This window comes from Antennarius striatus, chromosome 8, assembly GCF_040054535.1.
Source record: "Antennarius striatus isolate MH-2024 chromosome 8, ASM4005453v1, whole genome shotgun sequence".
In the NCBI taxonomy this organism is placed as follows: domain Eukaryota; kingdom Metazoa; phylum Chordata; class Actinopteri; order Lophiiformes; family Antennariidae; genus Antennarius; species Antennarius striatus.
Genome location: NC_090783.1, coordinates 13,828,858 through 13,849,361, shown reverse-complemented (window position 1 = coordinate 13,849,361; position 20,504 = coordinate 13,828,858). Strand labels below are relative to the sequence as shown.

Below are 20,504 nucleotides of genomic sequence, written 5' to 3'. Positions count from 1 at the left end.
TACTGTGGTCCTGAGCTAACTGATCAAATGTTTCTCACAGAAATTCAGAAAATCCATGGTCAGCCTTGGTCAGTGAGTAGACAAGAAGGATGCAGGATTGAACAGGTTAGTGCACATAGTCATCTTCTGTACAAGGACATTTGGGTTTGAGAGTAAATGAGGAGACTTATCAAAATGGGAAAAAAATCCACTCACATCCTCTTCCTGATTTTATCAGCTGTTGGCACTGATGGCTGTTAAAATACTTAGCATCAGATTCAATGTGACTTGGCTTCATGTAGGCTACATTTACACCAATAAAAAAAAGACTTAATATGATATTGATCGTCATATGATTATCATTTCAAGTTGTCTTTTAATTGCTAGTGTTTAGTCACTGCAATTAAGTCAACAAAAACTCAAATTGGACATCCAAATTGATTGTGTAATGGTAGCCTAAACAGCCAGACTGTGAAAGAGAATGTCAGCAGATGTGGGTGTAAAATAATGGGTGGCAAGAGCAATACATTACACACCAGGATATCTGCTCTATCACTACAAAACAATAAAGAACACCATGATCATAACACTTTTGACTTGCAATCATAGATTCTTGCATTTGCATGCCAGAATTTTATGGGAATGAATTGGTTGTTGGTGTTGATTTTATCAAACCGCTACAATATATTGCTCAGGTGGTTAACAAATGAGCAAGTAAGTTAGCTTGAAGCAACATCATCAGCAACAGGAATTGAAATATTGTACAATAAAAGTGGCAAATGAAACAAGAACCGCAGAAAAGCGCGAGTGGAAAATAGTAATTTTTTTGTATTATTTTAATCAGTAAAATTATAACCATTGAACGCATAACCATGCCACAAACAACAACAAGATTCACTATCTTTTTTTAATCTAGAATAAGATTATCTTATTTTTTATGATTCATTCATTTTCATCATTGTTATTTCTTCAGGTTATAGCCAATGTTGCAAGACTATACACAGGTCCCACAATGGGAATCTCAATGCACTTACACACCAAGAATAAGAGACAGAGCTCACAATGGTCAATAAGTGCACAAAAACAATTATTTCTATTATTTGAGGATAAAAACACTGACAAGACATCCATTGTCAGGCAATGAAATGATAAAATACTGTTACCGTAAAACTAGACCCTTAAAAATACTGACAGAATTCAGCCAAGACACACCTGAACAGGGCATGAGTCTGGTGAGGTCTCCCAGGACTGATGGAGAGTGTCAATTTCAGCTGCATTTACACGACACAAAGAAAAGACTGTTTTGTTTATTTAGTCTGAGAAAATGATGATTCCCAGTGATTTGTGAGAAAACCCATAAGAACATTATTATTCCGTGTAGGGCAATAAATCACATTGGTCTCTGCCCACAAAAGGTGGGCAGAAGCCACCATATGGTCTCTGCCCACATAACGTGGGCAGAAGCCGATGTGCCAGACTAACATTGTATCCTCATGATCCCGGTGTGATTTGCCCATGTTTTAACATGAAACAATAACAAAACACACCTCATCAGTGGCTGATGTCCCTTCCTGCTACAGAACTTCTGCCTCTTGAAGTACAGTTCATGTTTTTCTGCATATTTGACCAATTTTTCAACAATTAACATCTTGGCTGTGTTACATTATTGCCAAAACTTTTCAACAGTCACTATTAGTTTCCAACTATTTTAACTACTGTTAAATTAACCACCGTATGTAAAAATGAACTTGCTGATATATGGCTTACATTTGTTTTTTAAGCATGCTTATTATGTTTTTACTTGGGTTGTCATTTTTCAAGGCTTAGAATCTCTTCTCTTTCATGTGCATATGAATGCAGCTCTCTTTAGGAGTAAAAGCTCAGGACATTGGGACTGAACCACCTCCCCCAGACTCTAACCAGTTAGAAATCATTCTCATGGCTGCTCACCCCAACTGTTTCACATATATGTATATCTTTGTACAGAGTAGGTACAGTGCTTAATACTGTCCACAAACAAAGAAAAAAAAACACATTCTGATTAAATGACTTTACATTGAAAACATTTTACAAGATTTAAAGTTTAAAATGAGATATCGAAACGTTATTAAGTAATAGAATTACAGCTCAGAGATAGAGGTGGATTGTGTGCGTGCGTGTGCGTGTGTGTGTGTGTGTGTGTGTGTGTGTGTGTGTGTCTGTGTGTGTGTGTGTGTGTGTGTGTGTAAGCTGGCACCTATACAGACCAAAATCATTACTACAACCGTCATCGTCACCACAATTATCATCATCATCATCATCATCATTACAGCAGTCATTGTTCTGAAGACAACATGTATTTCTTCTCAGTCATCTCGACTGGCAGAGAATTGTCATTTTCAGGACATAACATCCTATCCTAATATTTTAGAGCTGGCTCATCTTAATACAAACTTAGCCTGCTTACTGATATCAAAGTGTTTTAACTTCCACTTTACTTCGTTAAATTCAGAAGTGCTGTAAATACAGTGTGCCCTCGTTACTCAGGGGTAATGCATTCCAGGAACCACATGTGATTAATTAATTCTGCGATAGAACAACAAACTATTTGTCTTATTATTTACGATAATTTAAACGTTCATTAACCATCCCCATAAGGATATTAAACCACCTTCTATCCGTATTACCTTTTCCCACACTCTTATCGACTGTTTAAAGCACTTTTGTGTCTCATGTAAGTCCGAGACTCACGAAACATAGCACACAGAATGCCATCAGCCAATAGAATGCGCGTACGGTATCACGTGACTGCCTACCAAAAATCAGTGATGAGGTGATGTCGCGAGTGTTGATGCGCCAATGTGCGAGGGCGCACTGTACATCAATGCATTTTAACATAAATCAGTGAATTCTTCTCCTAGCCACAATTAATAAAAATCTAAATCAAAATAACGTTTTAATTCATTTTTTGTAGTTTTGCTGATTTGAGCCGTCAAATAATAGCAAAAAAAATAACACATGAGCTGTTCATTGAGACAATAAAGCTGAACCAGTAAATCAAAACAAAACAATTCCTTGATCATTGCGAGTTAATGGTGAGTTTCTTCAGCATGCCATCTTTTTTAAAATGTACCCATCGTACTCACTCACACACTTTCTCACATACATACATACCCAATTCTGGATACCACTCTTTCAATACACCACTCAATCTTCATAGTAATAATCTGTTCATGATGCTTAGCATGTGAGGTTATTCAAATTCAACCTACATTTACATGGTATATTTGTCACATTAGGGTTTATAAGAAATAAATGTATAAAAATAAAACATCAAGGTGATTGGTGTGATTGGTGACATGTGTATATATGGTTCTGTGTAGTTTTGTGTGTGCACTGAAATACAGAATCATTACATACAAATTTGGAAGTGATACAACCCCCACACATGCATGCACACACATAGTCACACAAACACACGCACTAATGCATGCACGCACACACACACACACACACACACACACACACACACACACACACACACACACACACACACACACACACACACACACACACACACACACACACACACACCACACACACATTCATACACATGCACACACGCTTGCATGCACGCATACACCTTACCCATTTAAATACCCCAATGCTAAAATTACATATAAATACAAATCAAATGTGGAAAAACTGCAAAAAAATGTGAAAAACAGTACTTATCAGACACATGAAAACATGACACATGTCAAAAAGATTTTTTGTGCTGCTAAGATGTGCTGTTTGTGAGGACAAATCACAACTTTGTACAAACTGGGTATGAGGGAGGAAGGATACAAAGCCTAATTTCACTAGTTGTGTTAAATTACCGTATAATTCCTTACCATAAAATGCTTCTACAATGAAAGAGTCAGAGTATTTAACATATTGTATAATATAAATAATATTGGGGGAATAAAAAACGATCATTACTGTTATCTGATCATCTGCATATTTTATCAATCATTATAGCTTGATATAATTTACTGTTAAACCAGTGTTTTGTTTTTTAAAAAAAACCCACATACTCAAGCCCTGTCATGGGCCACTTGTGGGCCATACTGGTTGGAATGTGTAATTTGAATATATGTGACAACTAATGAAACTGGACTCAAGATGAGAAGGTCATATTTTAGAGAGAGGAATGCTTTGATTGGAAATAAAGAGAAGGAAAAAGAGGGGGGTAGATTGTGTGGATAGATTGGAGGGATGTTTGTGCTGCAGGTATTGAGGCTGTTTTTGGACAGTGTGACTGTCCGCTTGGATGAGGTCATAGACACCAAACTCATGCATGTGTCTGCTGAAGATTGTTGACTTTAGTGCACTGTGCCAAAAGCAGTTCAACACAATGACTAACACAATGACGTGACTAAGATTTATGAAAATATTGGTATTTTTAAAAACTAGCAGCATGTCTGCTCAAAACAGAGACAAACTTAAAGACTTAGGATACTTAAGACCACACGGCAAAAAAGTAAATTTAAATGAGACCTTTCTTTGGGTTTCTTTATTTATCTATTTGTTTTTGGTATTTGTTAAAACGTTTTTTGTATATTTATTGTCCTATTTTATACGTCTTGAACATTTACACCCTGTAAATCTTAAATTTGATCAAATCTGATTTTTTAGTTCTAATCAAATAATCAAGTATTGAAACTGAGTTTTGGTGACATCGTGGAGCACCACTTATGACATATAACTACAAATTAGGTAATGGATTTATTTTTAAAGAAAACATTAGGCATGGATCAGCCATATGAAGTATTGACATACTGTAGATCACTTGAGCCAATCATTTACCGCAAACACAAGGATGATGATGGTGTCTGTGTTTTCATCACTTCATTGATATTTGTTTTAAACCTACTTGTGTCTTTATTTATGTCTTTGAATGTATGTTTGTTCTGCTTTGTCACTTATGTATGTGCTGTTTGTTTCTGTTATCCTAATGGTTGTATTAGGCCCTGTGTGTCTATGCAGCACATTTCTTACAGTATGTGTGTGTGTGTGTGTTTGTGTGTGTGTGTGTGTGTGTGTGTGTGTGTGTGTGTGTGTGTGTGAATGTACATGTATGTGTTTGTCTCTTACAGGTAGGTGTGTGTGTCATTTCATGCAGATGTGTATTTATGTGTAGGCATTGAGGCGTTCTTTGGAGCGTGTAGAGTGGATGTCATGCAGCTCCTGTTCCTCCTTTGACTTGATGTCCTCATATTTCTGCATCCGGCTGGCATCCTTAAGATAGCCCCAGTTAGCAGCTAGAGCCATCAGGAAGTGGACCTTAGAGAAGAAAAAAATATTCAAGGTTGATGAAACATGGAAGATAGCAGGCAAACATATTGCGAGATTGTTCACAGTACACACACACACACACACACACACACACACACACACACACACACACACACACACACACACACACACACACACACACACATACACACACCTTAAGGTCAAATGGTACCTTGATAATCTGAGGGTGTGGAGGGACTGTATTAAGGAATGGACACTCTGTGTCAGGTACTGTATATGTATACAGTTCGCCCTCGCGCATTTGGGCATCAATGCTCGCGACTTCACCTCATCACGGATTTTCGATAAGAAGTCACGTTATACCGTACGCGCATTCTATTAGCTAGAAAAATCCAAAACGACCTCATTTATGCTATTGCTGAAGTGATGGGCGACGAGATGAAAACGGAGATCAAGAGTGCCCCTTTTGTCGCTGTGATGGTTGATAAAACCGCAGATGTGGGGAACACGGCACAGCTCGCACTGGTCCTACGTTACGTGATGCCCGCGGGGGTCAAGGAGCGTTTTGTAAAATTTGTGGATGTAACATGTGGCAGGCGAGCTGACAACATTGCCGATCTTATTTATCATTTCCTTGAGGAATACGGATGTCCTCTGGACAAAGTTGTTGCGCAGTGTTATGATGACGCAGCCGTGATGGCATCTGAACTAAACAGAGTGCAGAGTAAAGTGAAGGAGAAGGAACCCATGGCCCTATTCATTCACTGTTATGCACATTTCCTAAATTTAGTATTAACTCAAGGGGCCTCAAAACTTAAAGAGTGCAAGCTTATTTTGCCAATCTGAATGGGCTTGCTGTGTTATTGTCTACTGATGTCATACTGATGTTATACTGATATTATGAGGCGTATTTTAGGTAGGAATAAATATGACGTCACTGAATGCCTACGGTTGAAATGCACGGCCCGCCACTGGGCAAAAGTGCATAAAAGTAAGGATGTGGATGTATAATTTGCGTAAGAAAGTGTTGCCTTCTGACTAAAGTACAACTGATATGAATGTACAGAATATGGGGAATGTTTTTTGAGTATTTTGTGGGGTGATTAGCGAATTGTATGTTGTGTATATGGACACAATGTGATTGAGAATATGGTGATGAAAGGATTGGAGAAACACTCATAAGTTACATCTGCTCTAGTAAGAGACGGTTTCTCTATTGACTAAAAAAAGCAAAGGTTCTGATCCACATAGTGCAGGTCTGTGACCAGAATGACAGAGAGGGTGTGGTAAAAGTGGCAAGGTTTTCTTCTTCTTCTGAAGATGATTCATCATGCTCAAGGGGCTTAATTGTGATCTGGTGTCCTCGGGTCAAAATGACCCATCACTGTGTTAAAAAAATAAAATAAAATTCCCCTAAATTTTATTTTTAACTGTAAATTATATGACTTTTCCTAGATTGGCCCCAACAGTAGAAAAAATAAGTTGTTTTTATTCACATTTCCATGTAAGCTGTACAAAAAAAGTACAAAGGTGGTCTTTTGGTCAAAAAGACCTGTGAGGCAAAAGAGTTGAAATCAAGGTCACAGAGTTATTTACACATCACAGAATATTACAATGTTTTAGTTGTGTCTCAGATCAATCAGTAGAAGTAAACAAGACAAATCAGGTAATCTTCTCGCAGATTACTGTGCCTTTGATCAGTCTCAGATCAATTAGTAGTAAACGTGAACAAGACAGTAGCAGACATAAACAAGACGAGATAGGTGACGTTTTCACAGATGGCAGAGCTCTTTTTTGTGTATTTCAAGGGGTTATAAAGGTGCTGCAAATGACAGGACCCCAAATTCTCTCTGTGCTGACGCCATGAGTGTGTGTTATGACGTTGAAGAGGCTCTACAACTGATTTTTTGTGATGTTCAGCAAGACAATTCTGATTCAGAAGAGGAAGTGGAGGATGTATCAGAAGAAGAAGATGGGGAGGAATATAACCCAGAGAATGATGAATCATCAGAAGAAGAAAACCCTGAAGCTGAAAGAGAGACTTTCCTTTCAAAAAATGGCAAAATAACATGGTCCTCAGCAGCATATAACCAACACGGCCGGCATGCAGAACAAAATGTCATAAAGATGACCCCAGGACCCACAAGGTATGCCGTTTCTCATGCCCATGACATTGTCTCTACATTCTACCTGTTTATCCAGATATAGAGAAAAATAATCCTGGAGATGAAAAATCTGGAGGGTTTTCACAAATATGGAGACAGCTGGAAAAAGATGGATGAGACTGACCTGCAGGCCTACTTAGGGCTACTAATCTTATCAGGTGTATAAAGGTCCCAAGGTGAGGTGTGATGCCCACTAAGTGTATCATCACATTAGTGTGATTATTTTGTGTCTAAAGTTGTGAAAGTGTCTGTTTTACTTATTCTTCTAAGACCCAGTTTGTGTGATTTCATTTATTTCTTCATCCCAAAAACAATAGAACTTTGGTCACCAGGGGGCAGTGGTGGGATCACAGGTTAAACCTGTACCAGTCCGTATGACGTGCGCGCTAGCCAGGCTCCCTTCATAACCGAGAAGGAGCTTCGGTGAAAATGCTACACTACTCCACTGTCTCCTTCATTTATAACATTTTAACCTGTTTTCCAGGTGGGTAATCCTTCACAACCACACAAAGATATCACCTGATGTTTATGTCGCTTTTGGTAACGTTTGTGCTTTGATTTGGGTCGAATTTATGTACAAAATAAGCTTGTAGAGATTCAAGAACTTCTGTCACTGTGTGTACTGGGTCTCGTTAAGATGGCGTCTCCCCACGTGTGGTTCCGTCATGGTTTTGGGGTATCACTCCTCCATTCTTATAGTTAGACTTATGTTTTGATATGTTTAATGGTTGGCTCCATTTTGTTATTTTGTGTACATACTAAGTAAGCAGTGTTACCCTCTATTGAAGGGAATGGTTTAAGACCATGATGCAGCTATGCTATGTGTTCGGGGTGATTACTGATACTGTTTTGTATTGAGTCCTGGTGCTTGTAGCATCTTTATATATTAAAAGTGCACTTTAAAACGCAAAGTAAACTAATGATAAGAAGAACGGATTTTGGAAAATGAGTAATGTTAAAGGGGAATGCCAAAGAGTTACAGAACGTGTTAATTGTTGAAATGTCTTGTGAACCAGTATGATATATTGGATGTATTTTGGACTGATAATGAATGTTCTATGAACATGTAAATGTGAATGTGTAGATAGGCAGTGAAAGATACAGTGTTATGGATGCTGGGTAAAATAACTCAAATTAAAGGACAAATGCAGACAGTATTGGTTAGAGAGGGAATTTATGGTGAAATGTGAATGATTGTCAATAAAACATAATCGAGAAGGAGCTTCGGTGAAAACGCTACACTACTCCACTGTCTCCTTCATTTATAACATTTTAACCTGTTTTCCAGGTATCATATATCTGTTGTTGGGTGCCACATCCTAGTACCTGCAACAGAGGCTGCAGCTAGTCTATGGTATGCAGAGAGTGGAAGGTCAATTTTCCAAGCTACAATGGAACTCAAACTCTTTCATACCTATTCTAGAAACTTGAGTCATTGGAATGACTAAAAATGCATCCAAAACTCCTTTTCGCACATTTTTTCCCCTTAAGCTATAGAAAGAGGGAGAACTATATTACACATATTGTGGTGAAGGACAAGTTGTTTCTTCAAGCAATATGAAATTTGGTGTTTAAAATTCAATTAAGCTGCTAAATATTGAGGGTTTAGTGAAGACGGGTCATTTTGACCGAGGACACAAGGTATATACAGAAAATGAGGACAACAGGAGGGTTAATCCTTCAAGGCCAGACTAAGGAGGTTAAGCGTAGTGTGAGGACAGGTCCCCTCTTCACAAAACAGGAAGTCCTTTTTGAACCAGATGAGGTTCCAAATTGGCCAGAGGGGTTGGCCATTCATGAAACCGCCGTATGCCTGCAGAAAGGAAACTGGTTTAGGGTGACTATCCCAGTCACTAATGACAGCAACCATGAGATCACCTTCACCCCTTGCACAGTGTTAGGACAGCTCCAGCAAGTTAAGGCTATTTACCCAGTAGATGTAAGACCAGCGAGTACTAGTGAAAACATCACCAAAACATCCACTGTGGGTGAGCCAACAGCTAACATAACTAGCACCCCTGAAAAGCTAAAAGAAAAATGCAGACAGTTGGAAAGCGTACATGATTCACTGGACCCTCCTGTGTCAGTTGATCACTTGACTGTCGACCAGCAACAGAAGGTGAGGCAGATGCTCAGAGAAGAATGTGCAGCATTTTCAAGAGATGAGAATGATGTGGGATGCATTCCATCCTTACTGTTGAAGATTAGGCTTAGTGACACAACTCCAGTAAGACGCACTTACACCTCAGTACCTAAGCTGCTCCACAAGGAGGTGAAGGAGTATTTGGAGGACCTACTGAACAGAGGATGGATTCAAAAATCCCAGTCCCCGTACTCATCACCAATAGTCTGTGTCCGTAAGAAGGATGGGAGTTTATGTCTATGTGTGGATTATCATGAATTGAATTAGAAATCCATCTCAAATTGACACAGAATCCCCCTAGTGCAGGATATGCTGAATAGCTTGAGTGGAAGTGTGTGGTTTTCCGTACTGGACCAGGGAAAGGCATATCATCATGGTTTCCTGGAGGAGAGTAACAGACCACTGACAGCCTTCATAACACCTTGGGGTTTATATGAGTGGGTGCGAATCCCTTTTGGCCTGTCCTCGGCACCAGCAGAATTCCAGCGCAGTATGGATGTTATTTGGATGACAATCTCATCCACAGCAGAACATTTGAGAACCATCTAAGTGATATGAGAGAGGTTTTACGAGTAAAACTGACAGCACAAAAATGTGAAGTGTTTAAAGACAAGTTGAAATTACTAGGGAAGATTGTATCCAAGGACGGTTACTGCATGGGTCCTGCTGAGATAGCACCCGTATAAGCACTCAAAAACCTAAGAGAGCTGGCGAGTTGAGAAAAATGTTAGGGTTCCTGTCATATTATCGCCAATATATACTGAACTTTTCGCGCATTGCGAAGCCACTGTATAGTCTCTTAACCACAGAGAAAACTCTGGGGGGGCAGGACTCAACGATCAAGTGCCAGGACGAGTAAGGAGAAACATAATATCCTCTAGCCAGCCAATCACCTGGACAGAACAACACCAGGAGGTGCTTTGCGAGGTTCTAGAGTACCTGTTGTGTCCACCACTCTTAGGTTACCCCGACTTTGAGAAGCCGTTTGTGTTGCATTGTGATACCTCTTAGGAAGGACTCGGTGCAGTTTTGTACCAGAAACAAGAAGGCAAGCTGGATGTCATCGGTTATGGCTCAAGAACACTAACTGCCCCAGAAAAGAATTACCACCTCCATTCTGGAAAGTTAGAGTTTTTAGCAATGAAGTGGGAAATCTGTGAAAGGTTTCATGATTACTTGTATTATACACCTTCTTTTACGGTGTACACTGACAACAATCCTCTGACTTATGTCCTGACCACAGTGAAGCTGAACGCCACAACACACAGGTGGATTGCTGAACTTGCAGACTTTAAGTTCTCAATTAAATATCGGCCAGGGAAAGTGAATGGAGATGCGGATGGCTTGTCACAAATGCTGCTTGACATAGAGCAATACATGCACACATACTCAGATGAAATTGAGCCCGAAGTGATAACAACTATCACACAGTCTCTCACACTCCAGTTCCTTGAATGTGAGCCCTGGATGTGTCCAGCCACGATCGATGCAGCATGTGCTGATATAGTACAGGAACGAGTGGCATCCCCAGTGGTAGAAATCTCAATGGAGACCCTAAAGAAAGCACAAATGAATAATCCAGTCATTGGCAAAGTGAGAGAGTATGTCATGAAAGGACAATGGCCTCGTCTGGGAGGAAGAAACTTTCGGGATGGCATGACATGTTCTGGGAAGAGAGAGAAACAAGCTGTTTGTCAATGAAGAAGGTGTCCTGTACAGAAAGTCAGTGGCTTGAGTTCAACTGGTGTTTCCTAAAACATTCCACCAGCTGATCTACCGGGAGCTGCATGAGGAAATGGGTCACCTTGAAGTGGAGCGGACACTCAGCTTGATCCGTGTTCGATTCTATTGGCCTCACATGCAGACAGATGGAGACCATTATGTGACCAAAGTGTGTAGCTGCCTCAAACGCAAGCGTCTCAACAAGCCGACTAGAGCACCATTGGTTAATATAGTGACCACATACCCCTTTGAAATGGTTTCAATAGATTTCTTGCATCTGGAAGGTTGTATAGGAGATACGAGTACATCTTGGTGGTGATAGATCACTTCACTCGCTTTGCTCATGCATATGCGTGTGCCAACAAGTCATCAAAAACTGCAGCTGAAAAGATCTTTGGGGACTTTGGGGAAGTTGTTCATACATATAACAGTACACGCAGTGAAGCGACAGGGTATGCCCCATATTATCTCCTCTATAGTAGAAATCCCCGACTTCCTATTGACATAATGTTTGAGCTAAAGCCATGTGACCAGAGCGCTTCTCAGAAAGATTATGCCAGCAGGTGGAGAAGGCGGATGCAAGAAACATACAGACTAGCATCAGAGAGTGTAGAGAAGACACAAAGTAGAGCCAAGAAGCAGTATGACCAGAAAACACATGGAGCAGAACAGCCAGGTTGTAGAGTACTTGTGTGGAACTTCAGAGACAAAGGAGGACCAGGAAAGCTCAGATCGTATTGGGAGGAGAAAGTCAATGTCGTGACCAAGAGGAAGCACAAGGACAGCCCGTGTATGAAGTACAACCTGAGACAGGCCCAGGTAGAACCCGAGTTCTGCACAGGAATTTGTTACTTCCACGTAACTTCTTGCCTATTGAAGAAGACAAGCAGGAGAAAAAGACACTGAGAAAGAGAAACTTAATGACTGACACGAAGAAGAAAAGACAGGCAAAACAGGAGAAAGACCTGGAGAATAGTTCGGAGGATGAAAATGACTGGAGAGTCATCATCACACGACCGACAGAACCATTCAACCAGGCCAGAAGCCAGCTAAGAGTGGAGGCGGAGGAATTCCAGCCACAAACAGCTGAAAAAGAAGTGGAGCAAGATGGTGACAAAGAGGAGTGTCCAGAGGAGGAGGATGGCAGGATGGAGCCAGAGATGGAGAGCAGAGATCCGGCAAGAGTAGAGCTAGAGGCACCATCTGATGAAGCAAGCGAGCCAAACTTTGAGCAGGAATGGTCATCTGATGAAGCAGATGAAAGCGACCCTGAGTCGCTGCAACCTCCTCCAAGAAAGTATCCTTTCAGAAAAAGAAATCCACTAGAGATACTTACGTATGACACATTAGGTCAGCCATCAGTCGCATACAGACACAAGTGGTAGTTACAGTTCAAAGTGGAAGACAAGTTCACAGTCATGTGTTGAATTTATTGTTGTAAAAGGAAAAGAGTTCATCAGGAGCATTTATAGTTACAGTTAAACTGGGAAATTGATGCAGTTATTTATGTTTATTGGGAAGGAAAGTACGGGAGTTCAGACTACTAACACATAGAAGAAACTGGAATGTTTGTGAAGCACAGTTATGCATATGGGTCTGGGTAATGGGTTGTGGGGTACAAGCAGGATCAGAACCCTTCGGTACGAGCTACAGAACCCGCATAAGTGGCAGAGTAGCATTTCAGATATCACCTGGCCAGTGGTGTCTGTAGCTGACACATGACGCAAAGAGGGAGATATGTGTCATGTTAAAGACTGTTGCTGTACCGGAAATATCTCAAAAGACTGCCTCCCAGAAAACCTACATCGACAACTCACAAGTTAAAGACAGAAGACTTTGGAAAATATCTAATGTCGAGACAACATTCATTTTGGAGGGGAGAGTGTGGGACACATATTAAACACTGAGCACCCCCTATCACCCCTAGTATTCTGTGCACCTTCTCAACAATTTAAATATACTCAACAAAAATATAAATGCAACAGAAAATTTGTTGCACTGCATGAGGCAAATGGTGGTCACACCAGATACTGACTGGTTCTGAGTCCCCAGACCCCCTATAAAGCAAAAAAAACAACAACAAAAACTGCACATTTCAGGGTGGCCTTTTATTGTGGGCAGTATAAGGTACACCTGTGCACTAATCATGATGTCAGATCAGCATCTTGATGTGGCACACCTGTGAGGTGGGATGGATTATCTTGGCAAAGCAGAAGTGCTCACTATCATACATTTTGACAGATTTGTGAACAATGTTTGAGAGAAATGGTAATATTGTGTATCTGGAATGAATTATAGATCTTTAAGTCGATCTCATGAAAAATGGGAGCAAAAAAAAGTGTTTACATTTTTCTTGAGAGTACTTAATTAATGAAGCAGAGCAGATTCACTCTATTAAACTTTCTAGTCTTCCATTTGAGTTTGAGAACAAGGGATGTTTCTATAGTTCATATTGTTAATGACAATAACATGCTATATACAGTATGTGGGACACATGTTAAACACTGAGCGCCCCCTACCACTCTGTATTATTTTTTGTAATTTTGATTATTTGATTTTATTATTTTGTGGGTTCATATTCTGTTCATGTGCAATGTTGAATGTAGTATTTTAGTAATGAATGTGTGGGTACAATGACCAGAGTTCACACAGGCACTTTGGGCAGCCAGGTGGCCTTAGGGGTCCCTAAGAAGGCGCAGGCAGCTATGCCATATTGAGTTTATGGACAGCCTGCGGCACACAGAGAAGAGGCTGATGTGTGTGTGTCTGTGTGTTTCAGCATTGTCAAGTAAAAGAACCTAAAAACTCATGCACGAAGTCTGTTTATTTATGTCCAAGTGTGCAACATATACAGTATACTGTGTAGAGCACAACAGGTGTTCTGTATCATTTTTCCATTATTCATGTGTACCTTTGTTTGACGGCCTTGCCAATCATTACCAGTTAATACTCCTAACCCATTGATAGTCATACATATTTATTTTGACCCTCACCATGGCAATTACAGCAGCTCCTGCTCCTGCCAATGCACACACGAACAGATGGAAAGTCAAGTCCAGCTGTAACACACAAGTGTCATTTTTGTTGACTTTTGATTGAAATCATCACTTCAAATGCAAAACTGAACTGCAAAGAAAGCAACGAAAACTCCCTTCACCTTCATTGAGGTTTCCTCTCACCTCATTAGATTCACACATCTTGAAGAATTTCTCAGATCCTGTACAAACCTTCCTCTCTTCAGAGATGGTCACTGCTCCTAATAAAAAAAACAAAAAACAAACCCTTCAAACAAGTACCCACTTCATCCATCCAGATGAAAGTTTATAAATAATGCACAAAAAAAAGTAAAGTTACTTTCATACATCGCAGAAACACTTCCTGAGTACACTTGAATAAATTGACAGACATTTGGCGTAATGGTACTGTAACATAGACCGCTGAGAACTGCCAAATATGAGCACAAGGTGTGAATACTATTTTAATGTAAAATTAACTAATTTACATATTGACAAGCATAGACATTAAATTCCATGCACCAATCCATTGTTAATCTGGACAGTGTTACAAGAAAATGGCTCTTTGTGTGTGTTTTTGATGTAAACATTAATGGAAACGTCATTGTGGACAGGAAGGTTACTGAACACATAGATTGATCGGGGACGTCATCAGAAGGCACGGCTTCAGCTTCAATAGTTATGCTGATGGAACACCTATACATCGCCATGTTTTATCCTACATATAAAAAATGTAACAAAAATAGTTTTTTATCATGCAATGCAGCCCATTTCTCTCTCAGGCCAGTACAGAGGTGCTGTTCCATACTTTTATCTCTTATCGCTTAGAATACTCTAATACCCTTACCTTTGGTCTTCCCCTAAAGAGTATTTTAAATATCCAATCATTACAACACCCACGTTGCACGTGTGCTGACGAGGACCAGAGGGCGAGAGCACATTACATCATTTTTAGAATTGTTGCATTGGCTCCCTGTCTGTTTCAGGATGGATTTTAAGATTCTTTAATTTTTTTAAAAACAATTATATGATGGCTTAATCCCCGAAGCGGGAATTGAACCCGCCTATTGGATGACCCGCTCTACTGCCTACTGTACCACTGAGCCACAGGCACCCACTAACTGAGGATGCATGCTCACAGGCCCCCTTGTGTGTGGTTGTGTGTATTACAATATGCATGCGTGTGATTGATTGACTAGCATTCTTAATTTCCCTTTGGAGATTATAACAGTATATTAAAAAATATATATTTTTTTTTAAATGTCTGAACTGCCTTGCGCCCTCTTATTTATACTGTATGATCTGCTTTTACCATATTAGCCCTCGCGGACCGTGAGATCATCCAACACTGGCTTTTTAACCATACCAAATCCTAGAACAAAAACCCATGGTTAGGCGGCATAATAACTATAGCCACCATTTGTGAAACAGTCTGCCGGAGAGCCTCAGGTGTGCAAGAGACTGCTGATATTTTTAAAAGACAATTAAAGACACACCTTTATATTCAGGCTTTTATATTTTATACCCTTCTTATGTTCTATCTCGGTCTGTAGAATATTATGCTGCTGTTTTTACCCTGCTTTTAAAAATGAAGACAAGCCTTAAATAGTGTTCTGTTTCTATTTATTACTTGTATCTATTTTATTTTCTAATATTATATATTTTAATTTTGTACAGTTCTCATTTCATGCTTGTAGTCTTAAGGTTCTACTCCAGTATTTCTTCAGGGGGATCCTCCACACTGTGGGTAGTGTCGAGACTGCTGGCTGGCTAGTTGGCTGGCTGGCTGGGTGGATGGATTGATGGATTTCCATAAAATCCAAAAGACAGAAAATGCAGATTTTTCCTCAACATTTTTTTTTTAATGGCTGGAGTCCAAATGTCATCACACAGATCAGCTGAGGCAACAATTTGTCTCAGGCAAGAGCAGTAGTCTGCTAACAACCAAGTTTGGATCCTGAAAGCTGACACATCCATGTTTTTTTTGTTGACTGAATTATCATATAACCAATGGAAAGTGTAAAAAGATAGCTCCACAGAGAGCAGCCTTTACACTATGTGACAGTTAATCTCAGATTTTGTCTCTCCAGAGTGAGATGTTTAACAGTTTTGATGTGGCTGGCATAGTATGTAAAAAATTTAAGAACATCACTTAAGAAAATGCAGAGGAAGCAACTTCACAATCACAGTATCAGTGTATACAGTGCCTTGCAAAAGTATTGCCCCCCCCGAACTTTTTTGACATTTTGCCACATTTCAGGCTTCAAACTTAAAGATAACAAACTGAAAATATTTTTCAAGAATCAACAACATGTGAGACACAATCGTGAAGTGGAATCAAATTTATTCAACGTTTTATATTGTGTTTCCAAATAAAAAACTGAAAAGTAGGATGTTCAAAAAGATTGGCCCCCTGTTCTCTCAGCTCAGCTAACTGACTCCAGAAGTTCCCTGGTGACTTTTGAATGATCCAGTGCTGACCTAAATGACTAACAATGACAAACAGAGTGTATCTGTGTCATTTGGTCTCACATTTGCACATCCTACTTTTCAGTTTTTTATTTGTGAACACAATATAAAATGTTGAATAAATTTGGTTCCACTTCCCGATTGCATCTCATATGTTGTTGATTCTTGAAAAATATTTTCAGTTTGTTATCTTTAAGTTTGAAGCCTGAAATGTGGCAAAATGTCAACAAGTTTTTGGGGGCCAATACTTTCGCAAGGCACTGTGCTACAGTATGGCTAGGATACATACCAAACTGACGTAAGTCAAGGCAGAGGTTAGCTCCCTCCACTGAGCTAGTGTTCTGACACATAGACCAAACATTGAAGTACATGAAGACTGGAAGGCTGGTGAATGCTGTTACTCCAAGCCACACCAGGAAGAACAGGTAGGCCAAGAACATCAGCTGCAAAAGCAGAGACAACACTTAATATGTAAATAGTGTGATTGAATTCCAGAAGCATTAGGTCGGACACATTGCATCGTAGTGTTTTGATGTGCAGTGTATGTTATAAATCTATCACGTAGTGCTTTATAAACCATGAAATAACACAAATAAAACAAATATTTGGCTTCACATTTACATGGTGGTGGAGAGTTTTGTGCAAAAATGTAGTTACTAAACAAATATATTTGGTAAATGGAAACCTGAATACATCAGTTTGCAAAGTATTAGAATATGAACGATACTTTGCAATAATAAAATATGTTGACTTTCAATTTTTTTTAGGCCCATGATGAAAGTAATGAATTCTCAAGTACTTTCTTTTAAACTCTTTTTAATCTACCTTAGTCAAACACCATGCCATCGGTGTGAATGTCCAACAGTAGCTTCACAGTACAATTAATATACATCAGATCCACAGTTTAAATCTGTTGTTTACAAAGCTTTCTTACAAATGCAGTCAGGCAACGTCCACAGGCAGTGATCTTGAACTCTCCATAGAGATCCCTAATTGCTCCAGTGGTGAAAAACCCTTCCACAAGTAGTAGTACTCCAAAAGCAAAAAATCCAGCTGCAAGGCCATAGATGATGTACTTCAGGATGTCAATACTGAAGAGAGAACACACAAAACTCTCACAGTGTCAGTCACTAATGAGTGAAAGGGACATACATCACAGGTCCAGTCAATAACAAGCAAAGGTTCACACAGTTTGAAATGCATAATACATACTGCAAAATACATACTGCAACATCTTCAGAAAGTGTGGTGAAATCAGATTGGCCACCATATTTATGGTTAGTGTGGTGGAAGGATTGGCTGTCTGCCCTGTAATTGTAATATGAAGGGGTATAACAAGGGCTTTTGGCTTGGATCAACTGCTTAATAGATAAATTGAAAGTGGAGGAATATGTGTCTGGGTGGCTCAGTGGCACAGTAGCAAGAAGGTTCCGTTCCGTGTTTGATTCCTTTCTGTGTGGAGTTTGTGTGTTCTCCCTGTCTGGGTGCTTGTCTTTCATGGGGCACTTCAATGAGCTGACATCTTATCCAGGGTGTACCCTGCCTTTTGCCTCTAGCAACCTGGGATAAGATCAAGCTGACCCATGACCTGCAAGGTCGATAATCGGCTGTAGATTAGACGATTGCAATTGTCTTGTCTACAGGAAAATGTATGGATGAAGGTGCCTCTTTTACTGTATATGTTGTCTAATTTAATATAAAATCTATTTTTGATGTTTTGCTGACTAAAGAATAGCTTTTCATTAATCAAATATGACATTACAACACGAACATTGTAATAATATATTTTATTGTGCAGGTCTAATTTTGCTTGAAAAACATTTCAGGCTCATCAATGCATGGACTCCATCAACCACATCTATTGCTACTGTATAATAGATTGTGTAACACCTTCCCTTTGGAACAAACATTATATTTTTAAGCAAACTGTGCTACGGCAGTTCTTCTGTGGTATCAGAAAGCAAGTGTAAATCCTTATGCTTGAACATTTTACTTGTTTCCAAGTCATCTTAGAAGACTTAGAAGACAAAGTGTTCTTTTATATATCCCATTCACTGGCAGTAGCTATTCCATAACTTAATGCATGATCTGTGTATATTACATTATACTAGTTTGCTATGATTTGAAGGATCATTTATTATAAATGCACATTGTATAACTCTCTTTGGCTGAAAGCAGTAGAGGAATGAATTTGATGTGATGTAAAAAATATGACAATGTAAGACAGTACATAACTCTGTAAAGTTGGAAAATAAGTTACATGAGAAATTGTGAATTTTGCCATTCTATCGCATGTGTATGTGTGTCTTCTTCTTCTTTGGGCTTTTCCCTTCAGGGGTCAACAAAGCGAATCAATTGCCTCCATTTAACCGTCTTCTGCATCCTCTTCTCTCACACCAACTACCTTCATGTCCGCTTTCACTACATCCATAAACCGTGTGCATTTACATTTTTAAAAACCTCAACCTTTTTAGAATTTGGGTATTTTTAACACTTTGTTTTAATGTTCAGCCATATTTAGTATTTTGACATCATCAAAGTAATCGTCCACATTATCAACCATCCTACATGACACAACTGCGTGGAAAATAAATAATTTAATTGGTATAGTGTTAATCCATCAAAATCCACAGGTATTTTTTGTTCACTTCAGATGTTACAAACAATTACTCACATGGTGAACACATCAAGTGTGTCCCCTGTAGCTCTGATGACTTCAAAGTAGTTCTGGAGTATGTTGACGGTGCCGCTCAAAGCCTCATGGCCACACCCACAGAACAAGGCCACACCCATGTAGAGGAGAATGGTGGCGATGAGAGAAGCCCATGGCAGACTACCCACACACCGCTCACAGCACTCCTTACAACCTAAACACACACATGGAGACAGAATTGAAATGCTAGCAGTAACTTTACAATAGGCAGCATGATGATTAGAGCCGTTAACTGAATGTAATTATGTACTATTCAAATGAACTGGATAGCTGATAGTGAAAGACAACCATAAAGGTGATGATGATGTAAGAAATGCAAGGTAGGTCCAGGTAAGAAAATTAATTCCAGTGAAACTCCACCACTTTAGAAAATGTATTTGTTTAGACGGTCATCGATTAATATATGTTTGACTTCACTAGAAACTTCTGTAGTGAAAATAACAATTAAGTAGATGGAATATTTGTTAATGAATAGCTTTCAATTTATCAGTAAATTAATTTTTAACCCGAGAGAACCCACAGTGACACCAGTTTAACACGCACATTGAAAATCCGTGTTCTATGTGTTCCACTTGGTTTGTGTTGTAACAAATGCATAATTTTCCTTTAAGGATAAATAGGTGTGGGCAGTGGGTAGTGTTGTCGCCGCACAGCAGTTCCCGGTTCAAGTCCCGCTCTGTGCGGAGTTTGCATGTCCTTCCCATGTCTGTATGGGTTCTCTTCCAACCATCCTACCTGACACAACTGCGTGGAAAAATATTTAATTGTTATCGTGTTAATCCATCAAAATCCACAGGTATGGTTTGTTCCTTCAGATGTTACAAACAACCACTCACATGGCGGACATGCACCTCAGGTGAATTGTCCCACATTGTGAATGTGCACGTGCGTGTTTGGCTACACAGGGCTCTGGTGCCCTGGCGTCGTGTCCGGCGTGTCCCTTGCCTCATGCCTCCAGCCAGCCAGCTGTGAAAGTGGAGGCAAAACACCCGATGTGTCGGCAAAACACCCGATGTGTC

The 20,504-nt window shown here is 39.6% G+C and overlaps 1 protein-coding gene across 1 annotated transcript in view; it reads right to left on the bottom strand.

Moving 5' to 3' along the window:
• Positions 1-4,533: 4,533 nt before the first annotated feature.
• The window catches only part of gpm6ab (glycoprotein M6Ab), a 45,628-nt gene continuing 29,657 nt past the window's right edge, over positions 4,534-20,504 (bottom strand). Inside the window, exons 2-7 of the mRNA XM_068321870.1 lie at positions 19,447-19,639; positions 17,707-17,863; positions 17,062-17,215; positions 14,469-14,545; positions 14,283-14,348; positions 4,534-5,286 (exon numbers count right to left, since the gene is read on the bottom strand). Coding sequence (XP_068177971.1) covers positions 5,134-5,286; positions 14,283-14,348; positions 14,469-14,545; positions 17,062-17,215; positions 17,707-17,863; positions 19,447-19,639 — 800 coding nt within the window. The 3' untranslated portion in view covers positions 4,534-5,133. The remainder of the gene's footprint in view (positions 5,287-14,282; positions 14,349-14,468; positions 14,546-17,061; positions 17,216-17,706; positions 17,864-19,446; positions 19,640-20,504) is intronic.